Source organism: Lepidochelys olivacea, assembly GCF_965140295.1.
Source record: "Lepidochelys olivacea isolate rLepOli2 genome assembly, chromosome: 15".
Classification (NCBI taxonomy): Eukaryota; Metazoa; Chordata; order Testudines; family Cheloniidae; genus Lepidochelys; species Lepidochelys olivacea.
Window position 1 is genome coordinate 34,473,860 of NC_140425.1, and position 15,907 is coordinate 34,489,766.

General features: G+C 51.3%; 1 protein-coding gene across 3 annotated transcripts in view; it reads right to left on the reverse strand.

Moving 5' to 3' along the window:
• TTC28 (tetratricopeptide repeat domain 28) overlaps nt 1–15,907 on the reverse strand; it is a 504,428-nt gene that overhangs the window by 79,017 nt on the left and 409,504 nt on the right. For all 3 annotated transcript variants that reach the window (XM_084649138.1, XM_084649137.1, XM_084649139.1), the window contains exons 7-11: nt 11,131–12,472; nt 8,948–9,471; nt 6,478–6,587; nt 5,945–6,074; nt 3,480–3,698 (exon numbers count right to left, since the gene is read on the reverse strand). In XM_084649138.1, the coding sequence (XP_084505264.1) occupies nt 3,480–3,698; nt 5,945–6,074; nt 6,478–6,587; nt 8,948–9,471; nt 11,131–12,472 (2,325 nt within the window). The remainder of the gene's footprint in view (nt 1–3,479; nt 3,699–5,944; nt 6,075–6,477; nt 6,588–8,947; nt 9,472–11,130; nt 12,473–15,907) is intronic.

Genomic DNA, 15,907 nt, shown 5'->3' on the forward strand with positions numbered 1-15,907 from the left:
GTCTATTAATAGTATCTGACCACATAAACTGGACACACAAGGGCTGAAAGGCTGAACAAAAATGTTATTACTACAGCAGAATCTCCTTGTGTCACATGGAGATTTCTCATTTCACCCGTATGCACAAAAACACATGCAAAGAAGTAAAAGGCAGATTAGTGCATATTAAAATACTAAAGCAAGAACATTACACAATGGGGCACACCAGAGAAAGGAAACATTCATATCAGGAGTGCAACATTTTGTCAAGGATTCAGCTATTACTGCAGATAAAACCCTCCTCCACTCAGACCAGCACACCCTTTCTAATATGAGTAACCCTGCCGTGCCACGGCACCTGTGACCACTCTTCAAAGCTTACCCTGGGCACCCTGTTCGCAGTGGCAGCATAAACAACAAACCAAGCTGGTAAGAAGAGACGGTCAAATCAAAAGACTTAAGCAACCTATTCTGTAGCAACAGCCACAAATGGATCCATTGAAATGGTCAAGGGGTGAGTGGGGAGTTCTAAGGGAATATTACCTATGCTAGAATGAGGAACCTGAGATGCCCTCAAAGTTTCTGCGTACGTATTGGAGAAGGCAAGAAGAAAGTAGAGAGCTGGAGTCAGTGCCTGAGAACTCCCACATAAGAGCCCACAGTAAGGCAGCCAAAGGTGAAACAGCAACTAGCTGCAGAATAAGGGTCTGAGAGTGGGAGACAGTCCGAGCAGACAGTGTAACCAGCACCGCCTCGCAAAGCTCAGTTACACAGAACAGCCTCTAAGGGCCGGGCAGTTACATACCCAAGTGCCCCAGGAGGTTGGTTGCGGCTGCTCTTCTACAAGTCCCTAACTTGTGCTGGGGATGGAGGGGCCATGACTAAATCTCTATGAATCCCAGTGACAAACCCTGTTCCTCCAACGGATACCATCTTACCAGGCCCAGGTCTGTCTCCAGTGTGGTAAAACCACCACCATTTTATTACGCAAAATGTATGGTTTGAGAGGGCAATTAGTGACCATGTGTGTAACAGGACAGTAACCTCTCTTCACTCAGATCCATAAAGGATTTAAGTCACTCCTAGAGTAAGTAATCAAAGAGATACATCTAGCGAAAAATACGTCATCCAAGCTGAAGAAGTTCATTTGTGTTTGCTTTCCTTGTTGAACCATGTTCAATGCAATCTGAATTAGTGCTCTTTATCTCTTTAGCTTTGTCGTGGTGAAGGGTTACAATTATTAAATTATATACAAGAAGAACTCCTGAAGATTTACAGTCATCACTTTATTAGATAATGAATAACAGCTGCCTGCAAAAAGGGATCCTCTTCCAATTAATCCTTCCTGCTCTGCTCCTCTGTGATAAATGTTTCCACATTCATGTGAAGAAGATTCAGAGGATCAGACAGTTAGATGGCATATCAGGAAGTTGGGCTGCCCTCCTGTTATCTGTAATCCACTGCAATTAATACATGTCAAATGCATTTGGAAGCATAAAACAGAGAAATGTAATTAAAGTGAGGACTTTTTGTTACATAAAAGATTCTCTATTGGAGGCAGCGTGCTTGGAATCTCATTATCATTCTTTGCATTGCCCTGTGGGAAATCCAGACAGATTGGCTATTGAAAAATGGGTAAATTAAGCACCTGAAAACTTTCCCATTTATGGGTGAATGTCAAAGCCCTGAACATGCTTCTCTGACTGAACTTTCCTTTCCTCTATTTCTGTGCATGCCGCATGTGCTGGCCTATTTGGGTCCCATGAGCCAGCCAGATCCCCCAAAGGGAGATCAGTCCTCAAAACCATGAAGTCCTCCCGCTCAACAGAGGGGTATGGACCAAAAGAAACATGGGTATTGAGAAGTTACAGGGGACAAAGAATGAAAAATGCTGGAAGAAGGTGCCAAAACAAGGGTACAAGAAAGGAACACTGAGCTGAGAAGCCCAGGTAGTGCCCACCTCTCCAGAGCGGAAGCCATCCAGAGGAATCTGCCGGGATGCGCGGATAAAAAAAGTGAACAAAAATTGGCTCCTCTCCACAGTCCCAGAGAACATCCCAGTCCAACTCCCTCTTCCTAGCCTGGTAAATAGCCTTCTTGCCCAGCGCCAGAAGGAGGATGACAGGGAGGCTCCGAGATTTTGTGTGGCCACACATGGACAGTACATCAATAAAAATGTACAGGGAAAGGTGCAGCCAGAGCTTCAACAGGAGTTTCCGGAGGAGGCAGGAAACGGGTTACCAACTCTGACTGAAGCTATTCCAGGAGATTTTTTTCCCAACATGATGTAATGTCATTATTTGTACTGTACCTATTAAAATCTCCTGGATTGCTTTCAATAGTCACCGGGAGATCAATGGCAATTCCAGTAGACTCCCAGCCAACCCAGGAGGGTTGGCAATCCTACTGCAACCTGGTGCACTGAAATAAACAGGCTCTAGGGTCTCTCTCTTGCCACAGAAGGGACAGGTGTCATGGACTGCGTAAACTGCACCAACAACACATCTGTGCTCATGGCTCCATGAAGGAGCTGCCAATTTATGTCCCTAGTGGTCCCTGGAACCAAGGTGGCAAGGTGATAGACAGACAGCTCTGGGGTGATGTCAAGACTTTCCCTCAGGTATGGCACCAGCACAGCAGTGTGAACCTTTCCCCACCCCACCCCACCGACCCACCAGCATACCTTAATCCTGACCAGGGGAGGCCTCCCTCTCTAGAGTTAAGAGGGGAGTCCAGTCTCCATGGCTGGCTCTCTCCTGGCCTGCCCGCAAGGTGCTATGCAGCACTGGTTTCTGCAGAGAGGATATTTATACACTGGACAAATCCCCCATCTCATTTTACCAGGGCCCCCAAAACAGCTGTCAGATGGAGACACCTTTTAGTTACTATTGTCTTCAGGCCAAATTCCTCCCTAGAGTAACACCAGTGACTACAACAGAATTAGAGCAGAGATGAATTTGGCCTGTGAGTGTGCATTCAAACCAGTGCCCTCAGGGTGAAAGGCTTCATCTCCAATTACCAATCCCCTGAGCCAGCCTGCCTCTTGATCCAGCTTACACGGATGATCCTATTTTCCTGCTTTCATGATAATATTAGATAAAGGATGAAAGAAAGTTCCCCCAGCAGCTGCCAATTCCCATGTACAGGTGACAAGGGCTCTATTCCCTCAGTACCTCTGCAGCTGAATTGCCACCAAAGCTACCAAGATTTACCTGAATTCCCAACAAGAGTCGAGTATCAGTTGCAGTAAAATTAGCTGTGATAAGCAACTGCAGAATAAGCACCCTGAAAAGTTGTCATAGCACTATCAGAGAGCAGGGAGCATAAGGATGTGGCAGCAAAGCACACATAATCCAGGGCCTATTTCACATTACAGAGTGAAGCTTTGGGTGACAGGCCCAGCCTCTGGGTGGTGGACAGGACGAGAGCCTAATGAGTCTGTCCCAACTCTGATTTCCAGGCTTTGCTAGTTGGCTCTAATCTACAGAAAGGAACCTTACCTGCCCCAGGAGCAAGCAACCAGCTGTACAGGTAGCCGGCAGCCAGTGAGTAGTAGAGAACAAGTCCCCTCTGGCCATTCACAGTCTCCAGAACCTGGTCAATGGTGACGGGCGAATAGGGGTCAGAGTCCTGCTGTCCAGTCTGACGTTCCACCAGCAAGTCAGCGAACGCTCTTGTTCGCCCCCTTTCTGCCACAGCCAGGGCTTCGTCGTGGTGGCCTGTGAAGAAGAGCCACAATTAGGGAACAAAGACGTGTCTCAGGCCTGCACCAGACCCTGCAGAGCACTGTAAAGGGGTAGAGAGCATGGCAGTTATTCCAATCCAGACCAGCACCACTGGGTGGCTGGGCAGCGGCACTCCAGGTCACAGGGCAGCAGACTGTCTTTGTTTCCCCAGCAACCCCAAGCATCCTGGCTGGCTGCTCTGCCATCATATGCAGCCTGCATGTTGCTTCTTCCCCGGCTATAACCCAGTGCCCTTTGGGACTCCCTGGCACATCAAACATCCGAGATATCCAGTACCACGGTCACAGATCCACAGGATCTGTGCTACACTCTGACTTGTAAGCTGTCCCTTCAGTGTGCCAGACCCCAAGAGGTCACACTTTTCCACAAGGGTAGGCCACATGGCCTCCACACCTCTGAAACGGAGCCTAAGGGATCCAGTGCTCCTGCTTCTCACTGAGAGCTCTGCCCAGAGAGTCTGACTGAAGCAGACTGCTGTTCAGAGACATTTATGCTCTTCAGGGATCAAAGAAGCTCAGCAAGTATCTGAAATGACTTCAGGCAGCCTTTTCAGAACAGAGTAGAGTTCATTAGTCAACTGTAACCCAGCCTCGAGAAGTCTTTTGGTGAGCCAGAGAGGCAAAAGTAAGACAGAGTTCAGACTAGCCAATGCCTGGGCTACGCTGAGCCATGCTGCTGCAGAAACCATCCAGGTTCTCTCTCTCTCTCTTTCTTGATCTCTTTGCCTGTCAGTCCCAGGTGAGCTTCTGTGTTTCTGTGAGCCCAGTTCTTATCACTGCCTCCTGTCACCTCTCAGTCCAGTGTCCTCCTGCTGCAAAGCCAGGCTGGCTGAGTTCGTGTGTTCACCTTGCCAGAACTTCCTGTTGTAAAGTGTCAATTGCTCAGCATGCCCATTGTCTTTCCGGGATCTGCCACCAATAAAGACTGGCTGAACCCAATCCATAACGACCCATTCCTAACACCCCAAATACATCATGTCTCCTGCTCTGCGCCAGGAGCAGAATCTTAACTCTTCTGCACCCACTGGGTAGTAATGCCAAGGCAATAAGTACAGAGTCCTACAGATAGTTCTTAAAAACATTACAGACAATTCGTATGTTTGTCACACTCTTCTCTTCTATCTAAGGTTTTAATCCCACCCTCATCCCCATGGGTCCGATCGCCTACCTTCCAGTCGTGCATTAAGCAAGGTGACTCATATCCATTGTGTGTGGTTCACTCTCTCCCCAGGCCTCCAGAGGATTGTATGTGCTGGGAAGTGGTTTGCTTTGGCAGGGTTTTAGCCAGGCTGCTCTGTTTGTATTAGCAAAGGCAGGTTGAAGAAGTGCACCTGGCACTGGGAGCAGAAGATGCTGATTTGTGAAGGGGAATCTCCTACCCAAGCCTGTAAGGGAAGGGTCTACACACAAATGGGAGGGAAATGAGTGCTGCTGTGGGCTCTGTGATGTGACCCAGCACAGCCCTCTGGGGCACAAGAGTGAAGCGTACACAAGCAAGGGGCTGAAGGAAGCGCTGCTGAGAGGGGAAAGCAATGAAATATCAGGGAAAGGACATGCTGAACTATGCCTCATCCCAGGATCTCAGTGCTTTGTGCAAATGTTAAGTGCAGCCCCACAAGGCTCCCGTGAGGAATTATCCTCACATTACATATGGGTAAGGCTAAGATTTTGCCATCATTATTTCTACTAAAAGTCACGGACAGGTAATGGGCAATAAACAAAAATTCACAGAAGCCTTGACCTGTCTGTGACTTTTACTGCTGTAGCTCCCATGGTTTCTCCTGCCACGGTGGTGGCTGGGAGCTGTGGGGTTCTCTCCCCACCCCACCCTCCCGCAGGCTGTTGCCCGTCGCTGGAATCCTGCAGGTGGATCCTGAGGAGGCTGTCGCTGTAACCCTGCCGGTGCCCCACTAGCTGCCAGCCCCAGGGGCTGAAGCAGAAAATGTCAGGGAGGTCTCTGGAAGTCACAAATTCCATGACATAAACGTAGCTTTACACATGGGGAAACTGAGGCATGGAGCACAATGGGACTGGCTCAGCTTGCCAGCAGCAGAAGCACAAAAAGGCACAGGAGCCCTGATCCCAATCTCCTGTTCTAACTACTAGACTAGAAACACTTGAGAGGAACTTCACACCTGGAACTTGGGTCAAACCCTGGAGCTAGGGAAGAACTCAGACGCCTAGCTCCCAACAGCCACGGGTACCACAGGTATCTCTTACCAAGGCTGACGAGCACTCGCTGCAGGGCCTGGTAGGATGATGTCTGCAGGTCAAAGAGCGATAGCTTGTAGTCTGTGCTCAGCTGCACCTCGTGGCGGATGGTTTCAAACAGTGCCGACGCCCTATAGAGCTGGGAGGGGAGAACAGCCCATGGTGACACTCAGAACCGTAGCTGGCCCAGCGTGCAGCCCTGACACTTCAGTGAGGGGGACTAGGGAGGAGAGGGGAAGAAGCTGGGACCAACATGCTCTCAGCTGGGGTCAGGTCTGCCCCATCCAGTCCTGGTCTGCAAGCAGCTCATCACACCCATTGCTGCAGTGTCCAAGGCAGAGGGGCTGGCCGTTCTGTAGGGGAAGAGACATAGCTGTGTCCAGGGAGAGAAGGCCAGGAGACTGCACCCAGGTGGGCAGTGACAAGTCATCTCTGAACGGGCACCATGCGTAAGAAAGGACCACATAGGGAATGCATTACAGGGCATGAGAGATGCATTACAGGGGACGAGATAGCCTCCTATCGGTGGAGCTGCTGCCTACCTGGTGCTGGGCCTCCTCCAGGTTCCCACTAGCCCAGAGGGAGAGGCCCAGGCCATGGCGGATTTTGGCTTCATCTTCTCTACGCCCCAGCTGTTCTGCAAGTCTCAGTCCTGAAAGAGAAGTGGAGTAAGTGAAGACAAGAGAAAAGATTCCCTGTTGCTGGATGAGGGTAGGGTTGGGATGAAGGGAGTGGTGTGTCCAGGCTGCAGACAGGAGTAGGGTCCCAGCAGTGCTAATCGGGCACTCATCCGTGTGCAGGTGTAACTGATTTGCTGCGGCTGACAGCACCTTGAAGAGAAGTGCTGTACATGCTCCCTGTGCTGTCCAAGTCAGTGGGTCAGCGGGAGGGTGCGTGACAGTAACACAAGGGGTGCGCCAGCACAAGCGGCAGGGAGCAGGCTAGCTGGAGTGCATGGAGAGGACAGGGAGAAGGCACCAGAGCTAGGATCCAGGCCCTTCCTCTGTGCCACTCCAGCCTCTTCCCACCCAAACAGGCAGCCTCTCACCATAGCGGTTTGGCTTTTAACCCTTCAAACACTGCAGACGAACAAAACTGCACTGAGCTGCCAAGTGCTGCTGGAGTCCTCCTCCCTCTCCCTCCTCAGCTGAGAGGCCCCCTCTCTCAGCTGCTAATACATCCAGCTAACCAGGACATGCCTCAGCACCCACCCTTGCCCCAGGTCTCCCAGCACCTTCCTGGCAGACATGAGGGTTCTGTTGCAGCTAGAGGCAGGGCAGGGATTCTGATCTGACCTACCACAGGAACATTCATTTCATTTCCAACAACATCCACAGGCATTTCCTACAATGCCCCAACACGTCACACCTCTATGGGCCGCAGTGTTGTCAGATACATCCAGCAGGTTAGTCTCAAGCATCACAGAGAATGTAAGGGAAAGGCCCAGGCGGGGTAAGGGCTGTTGGGCTCAGCTGCAGAAGAGTGGCCTGCAGGGATTCTCAGCAGCCAGAGCAGCAGGAAGGTCACCTCCCATCAGGAAAGGGGGCCGCACTGATTTCCCCCCCACCAATTTAACTGAAATTCCCTCTACTATACTGAAATCCTGCTCAAGTCAGTTTCCAGGAAATCCAGGCTAACTCGGGTAATTAATCTATCAATCTGCAGCCCAGCTCCCCTTACACCATTCAACCCACACAGCTTGTCTTCTTCCTCACACTGCTGCCGCCATGCTGAACAGACAATGCTTTTATCCTGGGAGATGGTGCAGCAGCATCAAGGGTAAGGCGTGCAAGGCTGGATCAATGGGGGCCCTCCAGCTGTCCCCTGCTCCCAGACGCTCAGATCATCCCCCACAACACTGTCATGGTGCACGGTTGAGGGGCCTGTTAACTTTTCCAGCTCTGAGCCCCACCCCCACTTTAATCTGAAGGGGATAAACAGGTAGCTCCCAGCTGAGGCAAGCTCAGCCCAAGTGGGCTGCGGGGCTGTTTGTCCTCAGTACAAACAGGCTTTGTGGACCCAAGTCATTCCCTGGCCTGCTATGTCACCCACTGAGGAGATTTCCCTCTCTCTTGACTCAGGGCAGACTGGCTTTACAAAGAGACTTAGGCTGCTTGTAGTGAAGTTTAGTCATTAATCCTCCCCCTGCAAGGCACTCACTGACCTTTAAGAACATAAGAATGGCCATACTGGGTCAGACCAAAAGGTCCATCCAGCCCAGTATCCTGTCTACTGACAGTGGCCAATGCCAGGTACCCCAGAGGGAGTGAACCTAACAGGTAATAATCAAGCGATCTCTCTCCTGCCATCCATCTCCACCCTCTGACAAACAGAGGCTAGGGACACCATTTCTTATCCATCCCGGTTAATAGCCATTAACGGACTTAACCTCCATGAATTTATCCAGTTCTCTTTTAAACCCTGTTACAGTCCTAGCCTTCACAACCTCCTCAGGCAAGGAGTTCCACAGGTTGACTATGCACTGTGTGAAGAACTTCCTTTTATTTGTTTTAAACCTGCTGCCCATTAATTTCATTTGGTGGCCCCTAGTTCTTATATTATGGGAACAAGTAAATAACTTTTCCTTATTCACTTTCTCCACACCGCTCATGATTGTATAGACCTCTATCATATCCCCCCTTAGTCTCCTCTTTTCCAAGCTGAAAAGCCCTAGCCTCTTTAATCTCTCTTCATATGGGACCTGTTCCAAACCCCTAATCATTTTAATTGCCCTTTTCTGAACCTTTTCTAATGCCAGTATAAGCTTTTAAAGCTTTGCCATTCCCTTGTCTGTCACAATGTGCTGCTACATGAAGGTCTGGGCAGCCTGGCCACTAATGAAGGGCAGAGTGCCCTGGGTGGTAACTGCACAGGTCTGCAGGATACTCTCAGAGCTAGCGAATGTCTTAGACACACATGCTCACATTCCTACACCTCGCTCCCTTTCACACGGATATGCCCTCTCCCCCATCCTCTGCAGACGTAAAGCCACTGGATAATTCATCCACTCACCTTCCTGCAAGTACATCACAGCCTGAGAGTAGTTCTGCAAGGCATGGTGTGTCCTCCCGAGGCTGCTATAGGACACAGTTTTGGCCACCAAGTCGTTCATTTGAGCTGCAATGCTGAGATGTTGCTCCTGATAAACCACTGCCCTCTCATAGGTGCCCAGAGACTCATACGTTAATCCCAGGTTCCCATAGGCCCTGCCCTGGCATGTGGGATTGTTGGTCTCTTCTGCAATCTGCAGGTCCAGCTGGTGGTACTGCAGTGCCGTGTCGTACTCGCCCATTTGCTGATAGACTCCCCCCAGGCCGCAGGCAGCGTCGCTCTCCAGAGACTGGTCTTTCATTTCTCGGGCGATGTTTAGCTGCCGTTCCAGGCAGGAGATGGCTTGCTCGTAATTTCCTAATTGGCTGTGCAGACTCCCCAGCTCCCCATAGGCTTGGGCTTTGTTGAACGCCTCCCCAAGCTCATGGGCCACCACTAGCCTCTTTTCAAAGCACACGAGAGCCTGCTGCAAACTTCCCATTGCCCTGTGTGGAGAGAAAAGGAGCATTTATCTTGCCTAGGCAGGTGTGACATGAAAACCATCTTTCACCGTCATGTCCTACAGAGAACCTCTGTTCTGCAGCCAGCTCAAATCTGCCATGTCCCCGCTGCCAGATGTAGGGAATTTCAGAACTACCATCAGTGAACTTGCCAGTGAACCCTGCAGTCAATAGTACAAGAGACCCTGAAGGCCACAATCAGGCCCAAAACATTGTCCAGGCCTCCTCTGCACCTCCTGTAAACTCCTCACTCCAGAGGGTCCGGGGCAGGAAAACTAAGTTTCATTATTCAGGGTAATAGCACAGCCTGAATAACCTTCCCCCTCGCCATCCAGACAGCTCTGTCGTTCCATACAACCCTGTGTGTAGACACTGCCCCGCACAGTCATACACATACAGCTGTACAGCTCCCCTACAGTCGTACACGCACACCCCCACAACCCTCCCGCACCACCCAGACAGCTGTCGTTCCACACCACCCAGTGTGAACACCCTGCCCCACATATACACCTCCCACAACAATTCATCCCTCCATCCGTACACATACATTCCGACAGACGTACACCCCACACACAAGTGTACACATATACTTCCACAGCCGTACACCCCACACAAAACTGTATGCATATACTTCCAGTCGTACACCCCACATCTGTACACATACACCTCCACAGCAATATATCCTACACACATCTCTACACATGCACCGCCAGTTTCCCATGTATCCTCCACTGCCACCCCCCAAATCTGTACACATATACCCCCACAGCCCTCCACATACCCTTCACAGCCACTAGCCCTCCCACATCCGTACACATGCACCCCCATAGCCATACACCCCAGACAGATCTGTACAAATATACTCGCGCAACTTCCATGTACCCTCCACAGCCATATACCCCTCTGACACACGTGTAGAGACATCTGCACATCACCCCCATCTACCCTTCACAGCCACACACGTACACCCAACACACATCTGTACACACATCCCCCACAGCTCTATACCCAAACATCCATACATGTAACCCCAACCCACACAAATGCATCTGTAAAGTTCCCCTCCCCCATGTACTCATACTCCTATCTCTCACAGATGTACACATACCCTGCCCCATACCCACCCCCCTAGCTGCCCATCCACCTCTGTTTACACACACAAACACATACACACACCCCTCTATCTTCCCCCAGCACAAACACAGCTTGCTAGCCAGTGACTGCACAGTGTGAGAGAAATCCAGCATATTGTCTTGGTTGTGTGTTCTCAGGTTAGTTCCCTGTTGCGAGCATATGCACCCATATACTCGCTGTGACACTGCTCACCACTGAATCACGTGAGTAGCGATGGTATAATCATCGGGGGGGTGGGATAGCTCAGTGGTTTGAGCATTGGTCTGCTAAACCCAGGGTTTGTGAGTTCAATCCTTGAGGGGGCCATTTAGGGATCTGGGGCAAAAATTGGGCATTGGTTCTGCTTTAAGCAGGGGGTTGGACTAGATGATCTCCTGAGGTCCCTTCCAACCCTGATATTCTATGATTAATCTATGATTCTATGATCATTCAGGTATTTTCACTCATTCTCTTTCAAGACAGTTCTCAATACTAAAGCCATGCAATACTCCAGCCTTTGGCATTTGTTACCTGTGTCCATTTCCCAGGCCCCGATAGGCCTTCGCCTGGTCTTGCATGCGACTTAAACTCTGAGCTACAGATAAGTACTGTTCATAATACTTTATGGCTTCTTCATAATCTCCTAGAGCCTCATAACAATCCCCCAGGTTTCCGTATGCCCGGCCTCTGTCCAGCACAGCTTCGTTTCCACTCAGCTGCTGTAGCATGGCCAGTTGCTGCTCAAAGTAGCCAATAGCTTCCTCCATGACATTCATGTTCATCTTGGTGATGCCCATGTTACCATAGACTTGGGCCTCTATACTGGGGTCCTTCAGCTTCTGTCCAAGTTCCAGCTGTTCTTCATAACACTTGAATGCCATGGTATACTTCCCAAGGGACATGTACACTGCAGCAAGGTGGCCATGAGCTCTGCATTCACCCGGCATATCCCCTAGTTCCTGGTAAACCTCCAGTTGCTGTGTATGGTACCCCAAGGCCTTGTCATATTTCTGTATCATCTTGTATGCAGAACCCAAGGCTGCATAGGCACTGGCCTCCAATCTCCTGTCTTTGACATGGTGGGCTAAGCTCAGCTGCTGCTCATAGAATTTTATTGCACCATTTACATCTTTTTTACATACAAAAATATCTCCCAGATTCCCAAGAGCCCGGAATTTGGCTTGGGAATTGTTCAGAGACTGGGCCAGAGACAGCAGATACTTCTGGCACTCCTCAGCTTTGCTGAAGTCCATTAAGGCCTTGAACGCCAGGCCCAGGTTGCAGTAGGCCTTGGCTTGGCTCAGCTTGTCGTGTAGATCCTTTGCTAAGGCGAGATCCTGCTCGTAGTACTTTACAGCCTCCTCATAGTTCCCAAGGCAGTAATGGGCATAGCCAAGGTTGTGGCAAACTTTCCCCTCCCCCTCCATGTCCTGCAGCTCAGGGGACAGGCGCAGGTATTGCTCATAGTAAGGGGCTGCCTGTGCGTACTCTCCTCGCGAGCAATGGAAGTTGCCCAGGTTGCTGAGGGCCCGGGCCTCGCTCTGTATGTCCCGCAGCTCCCGGGCGATGTTGAGGTGGTTTTGGTAGTGCTGCAGGGCTCGGTCGTGGGCGCCTAAGGCCTGATATGCCACTGCTAAGTTCCCATGGGTGGATGCCTGCGAGGCCCGATCATTCACTTCCATAGAAATCTGCAGCTCCTGCCGGTGATATTTCACAGCGTGGTCATACATGCCCAGGGCATTGTACGCATTGCCCATGTTGCCGTAGGCCCTGCCCTGCGCGCCATAGTCATTCAGCTCCTGAGCGATGGAGAGGTGAGTCTTGTGGAGTTTCAGGGCAGAGTCATAGTCGCCTTTCATCTGGTGAATGATCCCTGAGAAATAACAGAAACAGAAATTAAATAGATAAAACCCCACAGTGCCTCCCCCAGCACCAGACACTGACCCTCCCCCACAGCGTTGCCTCTGCCCCCCACACCGCCCCTCCCCTACAGCCTCACGACAACCTTTCCCACACACCACCCCCAGCCCCATAACACCACCCCCTGCTGCACAGTGCTGCCTCTGGCTCCCACACCGGCACTCTCCCCCAGCCCCGCAGCGCCGCCCTTCCCCCCCAGCACTGCCCCTCCCCCATAGCACCGCCCTCAGCTTCTCACACAGACCCTTCCGCACAGCGCCACCCCCAGCAACCCTCCCCCACAGCGCCACCCCCCACCGACACACTGACCATTCCTCACAGCACTGCCCCACACACTGCCCCTCCCCCACAGCACTGCCCCCAGCCCCACACACCACCGACCCCAACCTCACACACCACCCCAACCCCCACAGCACCGCCCACAACCCCCATAGCACCACCCCCAACCTCACACACCACCCCCAGCCCCACAAAGCATCCTTCCCCACAGCACTGCTCCCAGCCCCACAGCACCACCCTCAGCCTCACACTGCAACCCTCCCCCACAGCACTGGGCACGGCCCCCAGCCCCACACACTGACCCTCCCCCACAGGACTGGGCACGGCCCCCAGCCCCACAACCCCATCCCTTCCACCTGATACTGGAAATAGCCCCAAGCCTCACCCAGCAACCCTTCCCCACAGCACCAGGCCCAGCCCTGCAGCCCCACAGCATGGGAAACACCCACATTTTTCAGGCGCATTTCATAGGGTTCTTTAGCTACAGATGCTCTTTCCCCTTCTAGTCCCAGTATTCAAGCATTTAAGGGTGTTTCAGTGCTAGGATCCTACCAGACCAGTGTATGGGCCACAGTGGAGAGGCACCTCACTCAGCCCTCACTCTATGGCACAGAGAAAGGCCTGATCAGCAGAGATGGGAGTCACTGGCAGCTGGGTGCTCAGTACCTCTAAAAGGGACCTGTCCAAAGGGATCTAGCAAGTCCATGGCAGAGTTGGGAGCAGCCCCCAGGACTCCCAGCTTGGTCGCAGAGACTTCAGCCAGAATAAGACCATCACGGTGCCCACAAACAGTGAGTGGCTGGGGACATTGCAGCAGATTGTGGGACAGCAGGGTGCTACGGGACAAAGGCACAGAGCCAGCAGCTGGGATCAGGACTGAGGGGGCAGGGGTAAGGGGCAGAGGGCCCAGGTGGGGGTGAGGAGGCCCAGAGGCAGCATGCCATGGACCCCAGCAAAGGTTTGTCTGTGACTGCAAATCATGCGTCTATTCAGCAAACAGCACCACACAGGCTACAATCTGGAGCCTGCAACAACTAGCGCAGAAGGACAAAGGATTTTTGCAGCCAAAAAGTGGAGAAGAGATGGCAGGACTCGAATCCTGGGCACGTGCAAAGAATTCTGTGCTCCGGGGCAAAGAACGGCTGGCAAACCGTCCACTAAGAGCTCAGGGAGCTACAGGATCCTCTAGAAAATGGACAGCACATGAAGGTGCTGGGAAATCAATAAACCAGAGCCCTGGATGCCTCCATTCCTAACCTTTTAAACAAAACTAGAAGGAAAACTAAAAGGCAAAAGCACTGCCATGAGGCCCTCACCGCTGGATGCCTCATCCCCTAGAAGGCGGTCTCCGCTCTCTCCATAGGGCTCTTCCAAAGGATGCGTGTGACTAGAGCAGGGGAGAAAACAGGCTTTCTGCTGGAGCTTGAGTGGTGGCTCAAGTACCCTGAATATCTCAACATTGTCTTAGGTGAGTTCCAGGCTCAAAGTCATCAGATGTTGGGCCTGGTAAAGCAGCCTTCCCAGAAACTCTCTGAGCTGCCTGGGCGCTCAGTGCCCAGGGCTGGATTTATTGTGCTCCGGAGAAGCAGCAGAAATAACTGAGGTGGCTCAATAAAGCAATCACAGTGCTGGATGAAGCACCAGAGAAGCAGTGAGGCCATGCTACAGGGAGGGAGTCTGGCCAGCAGGGACAGCTTGGAAGCAGCAGAGAACCCCAAAAGCACAGAGAGCTTCCTCAGGCTATCACACTAGCCATTATCCTAAGGAGCAGAAACCCACCTGCCAGTTGCCGCTCTGGCTCTGCATGAGACAGTTCCAGGGCACTAAACCCAGAGAGGCTGCCTGGAATTAGCTCTGATTTAAAACACAAATCACTGTGAAATGCCAGTTCAGTTGAGCATTTAGGACGGAGACAGCGGGGGTCTTGGTGGGGAGGGGGACCACATTCCCTGCATCAGCTCTGATGGGCCTGCCTACATCTATACCCCAGCATCTTGTCCCTGAGTTCCTAAAACGCTCACCCAAGGGGATGTTGCTAAGTTTTCAGATGTGGATTGGGAGGTTCAGACAGACACAGGAGTTAACCCTGGCAAGTCCTGTACGGTCCATTCCCCCAAACCAGGGGCCAGTGCTGGTTTGTTCCTACAAAAGGCTATCAGCTTTTCAACTGATGCCCCAAACATTTTGAGAATTACACAGAAACGATTTAACAATAAATCTGAATATAAGAACTTTGAAGTGCCAAGGAAGTGTGCCCTACATAGCACAGCCATCCCCAGGAGCAAGTGTGGAGATGCGACTGACAATCACACCTGAGAGGCAGTGGAAGGCCATATGCTCAGTCTCCATGGGTCTGTCCTATGCCTGCAGGATAAGTAAGAGTTTGAGTCTCAGGTTTGAGTCTCCTTCCAATAACTGGTGCACTCTGCATTAATGGGACTAATGAGACTCTGCACTTTCTTTTCAGGAGCTCTGGGCCCTTTGCAGACATTCACGAACAGGCCTGCGGCCCCAGCACCTGCTGCTGAAGAGGGCGCTGCACAACACGGTATCTGGGCCAGGAGGACAAATGCAAATAGGCGGCAACCGTCAGCACCGCGCCCCAAAGAGAAGTAATGTGTTGACTCCAGAACATATGACAACAAGCATCTTGAGGGTGGAAGAAGAGAGGATGCAGTGAGAGGATGAGAGAGGGATGGGCTTCCACAGGTCCAGTAGACACTGGGAGCTACAATTAGGCAGCGTGTTCGATCCAGCTCTTGTTTTGTCCTTACAAACACAAATGTGAAGACAGATGGCTTTACAAGCAGGGCTGGAATGTGATAGCTGAAATTTGCTTTCCTGAGGCAATTTGGAGCTTAACAGATTCATTTTTTAAATTCATATTGGATTGAAAACCGCAAGTCCCAATATGTACTCTGGCCAGATTAACCGTATTTCTATCAAAGCAAGTTGTTCTATAAATTCTACTGATTTTCCTACCAACATGAGGCTTCAGGATAAGGCAGTTTACAAGACATGGGCAGAGTGAAATAGGATTTAAATAACGAGGCCTGGGCTGCTGCTGACAATTCTCTTTTTTTGCACTGTGTGAACAAATTTAAAGTTT